Source organism: Odocoileus virginianus, chromosome 13, assembly GCF_023699985.2.
Source record: "Odocoileus virginianus isolate 20LAN1187 ecotype Illinois chromosome 13, Ovbor_1.2, whole genome shotgun sequence".
In the NCBI taxonomy this organism is placed as follows: domain Eukaryota; kingdom Metazoa; phylum Chordata; class Mammalia; order Artiodactyla; family Cervidae; genus Odocoileus; species Odocoileus virginianus.
The window spans coordinates 23,589,540-23,603,734 of record NC_069686.1 but is presented as its reverse complement, the minus strand read 5'-3'; the positions used below and the strand labels follow the sequence as shown (position 1 = coordinate 23,603,734).

Here is a 14,195-nt window from a genome sequence, read left to right as displayed (position 1 = left end):
CATGACAGCTGAGCCTCAGTGTTTAACCCTCACCTGGAATGACTGAAATTGTTTTCAGCGCTCGGAGAACTCTGAATGTTCTCAATGCGGAGACATTGCCCAGGTCCACAAACTCTGTCACATATCTGTAATAGGGAGTTCACACACAAACACAATAACAGGATACAAAGAAAGAGCCATAGGTACAAGGAGCCTTATGCTTTATACTGATCACTTCTTACCTGGAATTACAGAATAGTTTTCAAAGCTCTCAAGACTCTGAAAGTGTGAACAGCTGAAAAATTGCCTAGGCTTACAAATTCTGTTACATACCTGCAGAATTAAACTAGAGTTATTCAAGAATTAAGCAGCATGTATATTATTTGCTTGGGTTTTTATAAAGCTCTTCTTCGTGATTTTGAATGATAATTTTGTCAGTAACCATTTAGAAGTTAGGGTCCATCACTATGGTTTTCTTTACTTACATCATTTAAGGCCATGAGGTGGATGTAAATTTCTTAAGTACACAATCCTTTTGTCATTGCAAAAAGCAGTACAATCGATATCATGGGTAATTTAGGAGAATTAAGTAAAAAGACAATAATTCTTGGCTATAGTTTTAGGCAGAAAGAGAAGAAGAACTAAAGAGCCTCTTGATGAAAGTGAAAGAGGAGAGTGAAAAAGTTGGCTTAAAACTCAACATTCAAAAAACAAAGATCATGGCATCCGGTCCCATCACTTCATGGCAGATAGATGGGGAAACTATGGAAACAGTGAGAGATTTTATTTTGGAGGGCTCCAAAATCACTGCAAATGGTGATTGCAGCCATAAAGTTAAAAGATGCTTCTGCCTTGGAAGAAAAGCTATGACCAACCTAGACAGCATATTAAAAAGCAGGGACATTACTTTGCCAACAAAGTTCCGTCTAGTCAAAGCTATGGTTTTTCTAGTAGTCATGTATGGATGTGAGAGTTGGACCATAAAGAAAGCTGAGCGTCAAAGAATTTGTGCTTTTGAACTGTGGTGTTGAAGAAGAGTCTTGAGAGTCCCTTGCACTGCAAGGAGGTCAAACCAGTCAATCGTAAAGGAAATCAGTCCCGAATATTTATTGGAAGGACTGATGCTGGAACTGAAAACTCCAATACTTTGGCCACTTGATGCAAAGAACTGACTCACTGGAAAAGACCCTGATGCTGGGAAAGATTGAAGGCAGGAGGAAAGGGGGATGGCAGAGGATGAAATGGCTGGATGGCATCACTGACTCGATGGACATTGAGTCTGAGTAAACTCCAGGAGTTGGTGATGGACAGGGAGGCCTGGCGTGCTGCAGTCCATGGGGTCACAAAGGGTCAGACATGACTGAGTGATTGAACTAATAGTTTTAGGCCTTCAGTTTTTAAAAAATACTTGAAATCATCTAGGAGACATTCAGGCAGACTGACATTGACTATCTGCATGTGATCAGGATTTTTTGGTGTAACTCTTAAGTGAAAACTAAGCAAATTACGAACAATATTTTATGGGGGCCCAATGATCACTCTTGCCATTCCTGTTGTTTTAGCCTCAAAAAACAATAGCCCCTCAAAAATGCTTTATTTTGAGCCATAGCCAGAGGGGATGGTAAAGAATCAGCTCATCTTGACTAGATATGGAATTTAGATGAGACAGGCAGCATTTGGAGCCTTGAGAATATCAGCTCCATCTCTCCTCTGACCATCTTCCCACATCCTCATGCCTGTAAGAGGCCAAGTAAACCGGCTGCTGAAGAATGAGGGTGAACCACATTGGTCCATCTTCCTCCAGATTCTAATTTCACCTAGTGCAGAGTGGCCTTCTGTTACTTTCCTGGGTTTCTTCTTTCTCATGGAAGTTTATCACTAGCCAAAAAAAAAGCAGACTACAGAAGTTGTGTTGTGTGCATTACTGAATTTATCTGGTTGGGAAATAAGGATAAGAAGCTTTATATAAAGAAAATGATGAGGAAAATTAGAAGGGGAAAGGAGAGGAAGAAAGGAAAGGATCAAGTGAGAAATAGGAAGAGGCAGAGAGTATGCCTGTTTGTAAACCTTAATTGTGCATTTGTTGATGACATAACCATTTAATAGCAAATATATTTTAAGAACCTTGTGTTTTTCTGTTAGTTTGTTATGTCAAAATGTTTTGATGTTTATTTTCTATTATTCTACCTAAGAAACTGGGGAGAGTACATGATGTGGATAAGGTGAATGGAAATTTGCAGGGCCAGCGGAGGTTTTTTTGGTTGTAATTTTTAAAAACCATTTTCACAGATTGTATTATAAATACATTTTTGCTTCCATATTAGAGAGAGAGAGAGAGAGAGAGAGAGAGTGTGTGTGTGTGTGTGAATGTGTGTGTGTACTGTTGAAACAGCAGCATGTATGAACTTTGCTGACAGATGTTTGTTACATGTGAACATTATAATTTCTATTACTGCAAAGCCTTTCTGCCAAAGTGAAATGCCTCTTTGACCTCTGTTGCACTAAATTAAAATCCAGAGCTTAAATGTATAAATCACACAGAAATATTCTACAGTTAAAGCAGGCATCTTATTCTTTAAAAGCATGAACACTGTAGAAGCCAAAATATATCCCTTTTTGAAGCTTCCAAAAAAAACACTTACGCAAATGTAATGACAGTGAAGTCGAGCCAGTTCCATGGGTCTCGAAGGAAAGTAAAATCTTCTAAACAGAAACCCCTTGCAATAATTTTTATAAGTGATTCAAAAGTATATATTCCTGTGAAGGTGTATCTGGAGACAAGTATCCAAAAAGAACGAATAAACTAATCACTTTCTTTCATGGCATATCAATTTCTTAACACTCTCTCATTATGTTAATAACAAACATTTAAAAAGGAATCCATGCAGGTTAAAATTATTTTCATGGACATAAAACATAGTCTGAAATTTAAATTCAACTCCTCAACACACACAGAGTTGTTTTTAAGTTGCTCTAAGAGCAGAGTGAGAAATACATACTGTATAAAGTGTATCTGAAATGTCTTAGTATTGACACAAATGAATAGAGCCTCCTGAGAATTATCCAGTACATTCACATGATGGAGTAGCTGATCAATAATATTGTGGAAGCCTAAAATTATTTTCCTTTATAAAGTAAAAATGCTTAATTTCAATCATGTTTTATGAATGAGGGAACATTGACAAATTAGTAAGTCTCAAGTTTTTCTCTTTTTTCAAGGTAAGCTAAGTTAACTTACTTGGGAAAAGAATTTTGTTCATGCCAAATGGATAATTCTAGGGTCATCAGAGGTGAAAATATAATTTAGAATAAAATATTGAGACAGATTGGAAACTTAGATGTTTCCAAAATTTAAATCACTTACTCAGTTTAAATGAGAAGAAATTTATAGCTTTCCAACTAGAAACTTAGATGTTTTAAATCTTCAACTCAGAAGTTGGAGAATGGAATCACAGAAACAAGGGCAACTTGAGACATGTGGGCCTCACACATTAGTGTTAATACTTTAGCAATCCTTTGTATGTAATTTTTTTTTTTAAATTTCCTTCAGAATCTATGGGCTTCCCTTGTATCTCAGCTGGTAAAGAATCCGCCTGCAATGCAGAAGACCTGGGTTTGACCCCTGGGTTGGGAAGATCCCCTGGAGAAGGGAAAGGCTACCCACTCCAGTATTCTGGCCTGGAGAATTCAATGGCCTGTATAGTCCATGGGGTCGCGAAGAGTCAGACACGATTGAGTGACTTTCACTTCTTCAGAAATGTTCTCTTTTTATTGGCTCCAACCTGGAAGTGTCCAGGAAAGGAAAAGGCCCTTGAGAATACCCCCACGGTTGTTGTTTTAAGGGTCAGAAGCCACAGAGCAATAGTGGTTAGCACGCCAGCCACGAGAACAGCCCCAGCAGCACTTACCACACATCTGGCCTCACTGTCCTCAAAGAATCCCAGAACAGAGTCCATTAGAACAGTTGGCAATGCACTTGGTTTCTGAAAAAGCTCCCCTTTCATTTGAGTGTGTGTGTGTGTGGGGGGGGCGGGTGTTAGTTGCTCAGTTGTGTCCGACTCTTTGTGACCCCATAGACTATAGCCCGCCAGGTTCCTCCGTCCATGGAATTCTCCAGGCGAGAATACGAGACTGTGTTGCCTTTTCCTTCTCCAGGGGAATCTTTCCGACCCAGGGATTAAAACCTGGTCTCCTGCATTGCAGGCGGATTCTTTACTGTCTGAGCGACAAGGGAAGCTCAGTTAGCAGAGCCCTCAGTTTATTAAATATTCAAGTTTGCAAATCCCAAATTTGGGGATTTTTTTTCCCAGCAGATATTTTGGTGGCCATATTGAAACCAATACAGGCCTGGCACAGAGTGGATGTGCCTGATGGAAGTGTAAACTTGGTGAGGTTTGATAGTATTTTTTTAGGGCATGTGGAAGACTCACTGAATTAATCTGGATGTTAACTGGAACCAAGGTCTACCACATTGGTTCCTTTCTGTGATAACTTTCACCATATTTGCTCTGGCCACTGTATATTCTAAAGGGAGAGTGATGAATGTGCAAGAATGATGGGCTTCTGGTCACCACCAAGTACACGTGGAGAGATATTAAATCCTAAATACATATATATAGACATAGATATACATCACTGTGTTTATCCAACAATACACACACACACACACACACACACACACATACATATTCACATAGATGGCTTATAAGTTGAACTTACTCTACATTCTTTGTCCAGTCGGGAGGGTTACTCATTGTCATAAACACACAGTTTGTCAAAATAGTGCACATAATTAGCATGCTGAATAATGTAGGTGATTGTTAAGGAACACACAGAAGAAAACCCAAACCCATGTATTATATTATATAAAACTAACATTGAAAAGCTCAACCTGCAGTTTGGCCAGGAATCAGTGACAAATATACTGTGGGCAAATCATCTAATCTCTTTAAATTTCATTTTTCTCATCCTTAAATTTAGATAATAACACTACTCTCACAGGGTAGTCATACAGATTGAATGAGATAATATACAAGAAAGCTTTATAAAAGTATAAAGTGTGGCTTTTGCTACTATTATTAAATCAATCTATTTATTCCCAGAATCTATTTATTCTATTTTATTGGGAAAATTGTGGGCATTCTGAAGTTGCATAGCTTTTGAGCAAAGACCACTGATTTGAACTAATTTAGTTGGTTAAAATAGTGAATCGCTGAGGAAGGCACATCCTTGCAGAATTGTAATTTGTTAAACACAAGTGATACAATATAGGTGAGTATATTATAGTGTTAAGTGTCAGGTCGCTCTATTTCAAATGTCTGTAAACATATAGCAGCATTGGATAAGATTGAAAGTGAATATTTCAAAGTCATGACTTAGCATGATATGAATATAAGTGAAACTCAACATAAAGATGATCTTAGCAACATAAAAATGACTCAGACAAGTCACTCAACCTCTCTGTTCCACTGAACTTTCCAGTGTCTCCACTGAATTTTATGCAATGGAGCTAATCAGATGTGGAGCTCATCAGTTTGAGGTACAGATTAAGTGGGACAATATGTGTGAATTATTGGAATAGGTCTGGTTAGTAGATATGATCTAAATGTTAGCTGAAACAAATGACTAGACCTAATAGAATTATGGAGCTGAAAGGGGCCTTGAAAAATAACTGTTTAATTCATATATTTTAGAAATCAGAGAAATAAAGCTAAAACCCTAGAGAAATTAGATAACTTGGCCAAGGAGTAAAACACAGATTTCTTGCATTCATATCTAACACTCAACAACAGTCTACAGCCAAAGCAAAAATTTTCCATAAGTGAAAAAGAAAGTTTTCATCAAATGACCACACGATGGCACTAGAAACACAAACTAGGATAAAGAAACCTCCAAAATGTAAAAAACTTCAGAACGTGTAAAAGTTGTTTCAAATCTTTGAAATTCACTAATACCATACTTATACCATAAGGAATCTCTTGTTATCAGTTCAAAAATAGAATGAATTTTTAAGTTTTTAAATCTTTTTTTTCCTAAAAATAAAGTAGTATAAGTAGATGATAATTACACCAGTAATTCTATATTTATTATTGCCAAAGCTGTCAAATGAGACATAATCAGAAGTGACAACTTTTTGCCAATGAATATGAACAGATAAATTTAGTTGCAGAGTCCTTTTTTTTTTTTTAAACACCAGTGAGAATCACAAAGCTAAATCCCTGAAGACTTTTTGGAAATACAATCCCTGCATCTTTCATTAACTTCCAGAGTCTTTACTAAGCAATCAGTTTTGCATGGCAGAGTCATAATTCAAGGACTTCCATTTGAAATTCAGCAAGCGATCCAGTACTTCCTTCACAGATTTCATTAGGAAAGTTCAAAAACTAGCTACATATTGGCTAAAGCCCCCTGATCTGCTCCAATGGAAACTATGCTTAAAGGTTAAATCTAAAGTACACTAAAATGCTTTATATTATAGATATGGTTATACTTGGCCCTGGATATAGGTTTTGTTTTTTTCTATTATATCAGGATTCCATGCAAATTCCAGAAAGTCACAAACCTTATACAATATTGTAAAAATAAGTCTGTTTTACACTAGATTTGTAGGATGAGGCATGTGAGAAATTTAGAAAGAGATATGTCAGACTTTCATATATAATAGACTGAAATATATATATAGTGTGTATATATAATAGTAAAGACTGTAAATTTCAGTAACAATAATGTGAGTAATAAATTTTAAGAAAAGGCTTATATGACAAAAGAAAATACAAAATGAAAATGATGAAAACCACAGAATATACATTTCCCAACTTAACCTTACATTTAGCTACAAAGCACTTATAGATTATGTACAAATAGATAATATTGATCACTTGAAAAGGATATGAATGTACCAAAATCTTAATAGCTATTTTCCTAAGAGGATTGAAGGGAGTTAAAATGTACAGGGCAGAGGTGGCACTGAACCGGAAGATGGCCTTCCCTTTATTCAATACTATAAAAGTCTGTAAGATAGGAACACAACATAGAAGTATAAAAGTATCAACCATTTAAACTCTGTTACCTACCTTCTGTTATTTGTCAACATGAGTTATTCTAATGTTGCAACTGTTTGATGTTCACCATAAGGACAAACTCTTCCAGGCTCTCTTAACTAGAAACAATATCCAGTGATATCACTTACCTTTGACCTGATACTGCAGTTTTATTGTCTGTAAGATGGTTAGCCAAAATAATTTATTTATTTTCTTAGTATTTTAAATATCTAAGTTAAATGAAAGTCTCAAAAGGGTGCACATGTCATTCTACAGATCCTTAAGGCACTGTAGTTCTTTTATAGTGATTTCAGCTTTCTCATTTTGATTATCTTGAAAATTAATGCTGTAGAATGCAAAATCATTCAATAAAACTAACACTTTTTGAAATATTCTTTTACCATTTATGCTTATTAAAAAGCCACTCTGTTTATAGTAGGAAATAAAAACAGCCACAAATAAACCCATTCTTGGGTTAGATGGATGTAAACCAGTGATTGATTTCTGGAGGCCAAGTTCCCTGGAGAGTATCTGTGGACTAGGAGTACTAAATCCTGTATTTGGATTTCTGAGTTAGCTGACACATTGAATTCCAGTCCCAATTGATTGCCTATTTCATGTAGTGCTTTCTTAGCATAGAGGAAAAGCTCAAAGACCCTGTAGAATCCAGGATGCATGGATGTGAATGGAATTGGCATTCCAAAATTTAGCCATATTTGAGCACGATTAGCAGTATGTAGACAAAACAACAACAACAAACAAAGCCGCAACGTACAACCCTGGATCAAGGATTCTTACTCATTGTTTCTTAGGACCTTCATATATATTCAAATAGCCTGGGCGTGATGAAAGGAAGTCTATTTCTCTATGAAGAACACGTCTTGGGAAGGGAACTACAAATCTTTTAAATTCACCCATTCTTTCAAAAATTCTACCCCCCTTCTAAGATGCATAGATGGAAGCCAGCATTACTACATAGCAAGCATTAACCTTATGTTCACTTTCTAGCAAGAATCTTTGACAAGGGTTTATTCTCTACAGTTAGTCTTCAGGTATTCACAGATTTCCCAACTCTTTTTCCCTCTATTTTCAGGGTTTTCTAAATGCAAGCAATCATTCCAAAATATTTACTGAGTTATTGTTTGAAACTAGCACTTCCTGGCTGGTATGGGTAGAAGTGCCCTAAATGAGAGCTTGGAACCTGGTCCAACCAGTGCTGATCTCCAACTTTTTCCTGATCTGCAACATGACACTGACAGTAAGCATTCAGAAATGTGTAAGCCAATCTGACAAACTAATTTTACATCTGTCGCATCTAATAATAAAACAGAAGAGTGTATTTTGTGGGCCTGTTTTTTCAATTTTCTGAAAATTAATTTTACTGCATTTTATAGACTAGCCACCTCATCTTCACAACAGAGACTTTGAGAAGCATTGCTATATATGTAACTTTGACTCCACGTTTCCACTTTCATCTTTGATGGACAATGGGTCAAGAATACAAAGAAAACTGTATCATCATATCCATTTGTAGAAGGTAAGAGTTTCACATGTGCTTACTCGAGGAGCAATCGCCTGTGTCTACAGTTCTTGATTCATTCGGTGCCCCTGTCCCTAAATGACATTGTGATATCATCAAAAAAGGGCACAGACTTGTGCAATGCAAATGCCTTTGCCCTAGGGAGTACACAAGTGCAATGACACAGCAAGGCCCCGAGTGAGCTAATTTTTAACCAAATATGGTCCACCTTGCAAACCAATTGCCTATGCTTCCTCTCCCCAAAATTATGCTGAGTAAACCCTAGAAGAAATATTATAGGCTGGGAGTGGGAGAGCCAGTAAAAACATGACATAGGATATATTTTTTAAAACTAAGTATCCCCTTGTTTCAAATAATATTACAAGCCTAATTTTGGAAAGGGCTTCCCTGGTGGCTCAGTGGTAAAGAATCTGCCTGCAATGCAAGAGATGCAGGTTCAATCCCTGGAGCAGGAAATGGCAACCTACTCCAGTATTCTTGGCTAGGAAATCTCACGGACAGAGGAGCTTGGTGAGCTACAGTCCATGAGGTCGCAAAGAGTCAAACACAACTTAGTGATCAGACAACAACAAATTTTGGAGAAGTTACAGTCCATATGAGGCTAAATCATGAACTTGGAGAGGGGGATGAAGATGATCCTGGCTGTAGCTCAGTGGATAAGAATAACAATCCAGCTCATCCTGAGGAGATGAGACCACACACAGAAAAGATCACCCGTGACTCTGGCTGTGTAGCCAGCCTCCAGCCTGAACCATGAGCAGATCTAACAGAGGAAGAAGTAGAAAAGAGGGGGGGAGGGGGTGATGAAGCCAAAGGCAAAGCTGCAGAGACCAAATGAAAGGATGTAAGAGAGAAAGAACCCCTGCCCTAAAGACCAAGAAGAAAAAGAAGCAAGACTCTGAAACTGAACCAAGACGAGCCCAAAAAGGCATAGAAAAGAGCCAGAACTCAGCAGGGTGAAGCTAATGAACGCCACAGCACCCCTGATGCTGATAAACAATTCTCAATTTAAAAGTCCTTACGCATACAGAAATTAATACTTTGACTCAAAAGTTAAAGGCAAAAGGACACAATTCTCAATTGTTCAAGACAGATGGAGACTTTTACAGATTTTAGGATATTTTCACTTATTTACTTACAAAATTCAAAGAATGTATTTTTAACTTCATAAGTTAAGAAATGTGTGCACAGTGTGAAAGTGCTTACAATTAGAATGTATAATGAAATTAGTGAGGTTTTGCTATATAACAATGCTTGTTCTTTAATTTTTTGCCAGCAGTATAGAGAGATAAGACATTCTTGATAGCATTCCTAGGAAGCTGATGATAAGACCAGCGTTAAGGGACCATTTCAGGGTTTCTTCTGTGAAGACTGTTGTTCCCAGGTTGAAACATATATATTTACATACAATCTACACAAATATTTCCTTGAAGTATTTATGGATTCATTTTAAACAGCTGACTTACAGAGAAACCTAATGTGAGAATCTTGAATCTGTAACCATTTTTATGTTAGTAAGTTCCATGTAGAACTTCAAATTTACTGTTTGTAATTAATCTCATATCTATTTCATCATCTATCTGTATTCATCCTCCTTATATTTACTTGCATATCCAAGAAGCCAAACATTTAGTTCGTAAGTATTAAGGATTAACGAAAGGATGTGCATGCGTGTGCATGCTGTCACTTACTTGCCCCAAAAGACTCTCAAATTGCCCCAAATAATGGTACTGATCGTACTGAAGGGAGATGAGAGTAAGAAGGGAATACTGTTTATTTACAAGTAGTCAAGTAACTCTAGAATTTTCCAACATAGAGATATTTGCCTCCCTTGTTTCACAGGTAAGGGGTCAAAAAGAAAACAGCAGGGAAGGTAGGCAAGAAGTTTCTGTACTTTAAATTGTATAAACAAATATGTATGGAGAAGGAAACGGCAACCCACTCCAGTATTCTTGCCAGGAGAATTCCATGGACAGAGGAGCCTGGCAGGCTACAGTCCATACAGTCCCTGGGGTCACAAAGAGTTCGACACGACTGAGTAACTAACACTTTCACTTTCAGGCAAGATGTTTCTGTACTTTAAATTGTATAAACAAATAAGCAACTTTAACCAAAGCACGATTTATGACCTGTTCCACTGAGAGACATTTTTAACTACCTGCCCCTAATTTTTATTGTAAAATACACCAAATATAAAATTTACCATTTTAACCATTGTAAGTATACAAGTTTGGTGTTGACTTTTTTAATGAATGTACTGAATGCCTTATTAGAGGAAAGTATCTTAACATTCTTTAAATCTAGTTAGTTTAATAAAAATTTCATCAACATAATTACCCAGGAAAATTTTTATTGCATTGTCACTTCAATAGAAAAGAAAAACTTCAGAATTGATTGTGGAGCAGAAAAGGCGATAAGGTAGTATTCCGCTTGAAACAGACTTCTTCTTTTTTTTAAACAGCCCAAGGCTGTAGGAAATTCATGAAGTCATTTTAACCTGAGAATAATACTGTGCCTCAGAACAAATTTCAAGACAGCATTTTGACTGAATTAGAAATGAGATGTTATATATAAAATGCCATTTCAGAGGCACATTTGTAGGAATGTAACTCTTCATCTACTAGGTATTGATCAGGCTTGTCACTTATCTCTTCTATGGATAGCTACCAAACTCAAGTAGCATTTACCAAGCCCCTGTATGTTAAGCTGTTAATATGTATGAGTGTTTCAGACACTTGGAAAGCAGCCTAGACCTAATTCTCAGTCCAATTGCTAATTCAATTCACTTCAATGCAGAAGATGTGTGTTAACCATTTAGCACAATATTCACAAAGTTCTGTGCTAAAGTTTGTAGGGAAAACAAAGACCCCCAAGAAACTTGGAATAAGTAGTAAGCTATGACCCCAAGAAGCCTGAAACCTAGTAAATGTTCAACCATCTACACTGAAAGAAGAAAATCTACAAGTATTAGTGAAAGTTTACTTAGACCAGAGCTACCAAATAGAGGGATTAGGGGCAGGAGGAGAAGGGGGCGACAGAGGATGAGATGGCTGGATGGCATCACCGACTCGATGGGCATGAGTTTGAGTAAACTCCGGGAGTTGGTGATGGACAGGGAGGCCTGGCGTGCTGTGATTCATGGGGTCACAAATAGTCAGACACGACTGAGCGACTGAACTGAACTGAACTGACCAAATAGAAATACTATGTGAATTACAAATCTGTGATTTTAAACATTCTAATAGCCATATTTCAAAAAATAAGAAAAAAAAGCAGATGAAATTAATCTGAATAATGTTCTCTTTAACCCAGTATATCCTATATATTATCATTTGGGGATGAAATCAATATTAAAAATTATTGAGATAATTTACATCCTCTTTTTATACCATTCTAAATCTTCAAAGACTGAACGTGCCACGTGTCAAATACATTTCAAGTACAATAGCCACACATGAATGCTGTCCACTGAATTGGGCAGCGCCAACCTAGGTGTAAACCATTCATTGTACTGCCAGGTCATACTCTCTCCAGCAAGCCTTGTTAGGTAAAAATCCATTCCAGCTTTAAAGAAAACAACAACAAAAACTCAAGCAGGTTAACACTCCTAATAATCAAAGTTTAATACTCTAGAAAGCAGCATTAGGAAAATATAAGTAGGATTTGGTTTTTTTAAATTATTATTCTTTTTTCTTTTAAAAAAATTATTTAGGATTTGTTTTAGCTTATGTATTTATTAAGAGTGTGGACTCTGGAGTTGGATGCCTGGCTCAAAATCTGGCTGTGCTGCCTTCCAGCATTGAGATCCTGGACAAGTTATTAATTTTTCTGTGACTCATTTGTCTCTTTTGAAAAATGGGAATATATACACTAAATGTGGGGCTTCTCAGGTGGCACTAGAGGTAAAGAACTGGGATCCCAGTGCAGGAGATATAAGGGACACGAGTTCAATCCCTGGGTCAAGAAGATGCCTTGGAGAAGGACATAGCAACTCACTCCAGTATTCTGCTTGGGAAATCCCATGAATAGAGGAGCCTAGCGGGTGATAGTCTGTGGGGGCGCAAATCAGAAACAACTGAAGTGACTTAGCATGCACTTATGCACTAAGCTCGGAGGTGTGATTCTAATTTAGTGGGTCAGATTGTGATGTCCAGTATTCTGTACTTTTAATGAATAACTAGGGTGATCTGCAATAGGAGGACTATGAATCTGTTTTTGTTATCAATGCTTATGCAATGCACCTGCATTAAAATCTTTCCCCTTTATACACTGCATAGTCAATAAGAAAACACTTAAGTTATTATAGTTTGGTAGGATTACTGTTTATGAATCTGTACTTGTTAACTATTTAGTAATCCTTCTTGTCTCTGAGACTTTAGAAAATGATTTATCTTTTCCCCTCAGGATGAACACTGAATTTAACAAACAATAGTTTCCCAGTTACCTTAAAAACTACGTCCATTATCTTAATTTTTCTTTCAATCTAGGTGTTTTGCTTCTTAAATAGTTTAAACCCTAGGCCCAGCTTTGTGTTTATTTAAACATTATTTAAAAACTGCCAAATAAAAGGACTGATGCCAATTCAATTTGCCTGCTCTTATAGTAAATGTACTGGCAAAGCAAAAGAAATAACAGAGGAAGGTGAGCAATGACCATGAATAATAGAAAAACACAGAATATGCTATCGGTCGATTTCATTTATTCTTTAGCCTCAAAATTTAGAGAGGCAATTTTCAACTTGTACTTATACTGTGATCCAAAAATGTGCTTGGAGGTCAATTGTTTGGAACTCTGAACATCTTTTCCCAAAGGAAGGATATATATTTACACATAGATTCAAAAGCCTATGTAACTCCTAATGAAATAGAATTCTGTGTAATGACAGCGTGGAACTCTATCACTCTTTATAAGAAGTCATCGCTCCAAAAGTGGTAACAGATTTCTAAGTTGGGCAGCAAGGTGCACCTCTCTTCCCAGCTTTGATATTACCCCGGCATTCAAATTAGGGAAATTCCCTGGCTCTATCTTCTTCGAGAAGTGGGGTCAATCTTTTTCTAGCTCTAAACTGTTGGCCTGAAAAGAGGTTCCAGCAAGAAAGGGCAGAATGAAACCACATGGCAGGAGAAGAGATGCTTCAGAGCTTTGGGTGTAAATAATTGCATAGAAAGGCAAGAGATTCCCATTAGTACATATCTCTGGGGACATCTTTCACTGTGGGCCAATTCCTTGGCATCTAATTCTATTTTTTTCCCTATGAGCTATCTAAATGATCTCACCTACTTCTTTGCCTTTTTGCTTTTTTTTTAGTAACCTGTGGATTCAGGCCAAGATTTCCCTCCTTTCCTGGCTCACCGAGGGATGGAAAGCTTTCTCACAGCTTCTCTACCTGATTCCAAAGTGAGTGAGCAATAATTTAAAAAATGTTTTCTCTCTCAATCTCATTCTGTTTTTCTGCTTAGATGAGGGATAACCAGCCTAGGGAACAATCTATGAACTGATGCCTGCCCATGGCCCACCAAGCTTTAATATCTAGCCCTCATTTGTCTTGAAGACAGGGATCACAAATCAACACCCCACAGAGGCTAGACAGTGCAAGAGACATGCTAATTTCTGGTGTGTAAATCAGTGATGCCAGA

The 14,195-nt window shown here is 37.1% G+C and overlaps 1 protein-coding gene across 4 annotated transcripts in view; it reads right to left on the bottom strand.

Moving 5' to 3' along the window:
- LOC110125212 (sodium channel protein type 1 subunit alpha) overlaps nt 1–14,195 on the bottom strand; it is a 137,881-nt gene that overhangs the window by 67,015 nt on the left and 56,671 nt on the right. For all 4 annotated transcript variants that reach the window (XM_070476106.1, XM_070476107.1, XM_070476108.1 and 1 more), the window contains exons 3-6: nt 6,872–6,989; nt 4,699–4,789; nt 2,622–2,750; nt 34–125 (exon numbers count right to left, since the gene is read on the bottom strand). In XM_070476106.1, the coding sequence (XP_070332207.1) occupies nt 34–125; nt 2,622–2,750; nt 4,699–4,789; nt 6,872–6,989 (430 nt within the window). The remainder of the gene's footprint in view (nt 1–33; nt 126–2,621; nt 2,751–4,698; nt 4,790–6,871; nt 6,990–14,195) is intronic.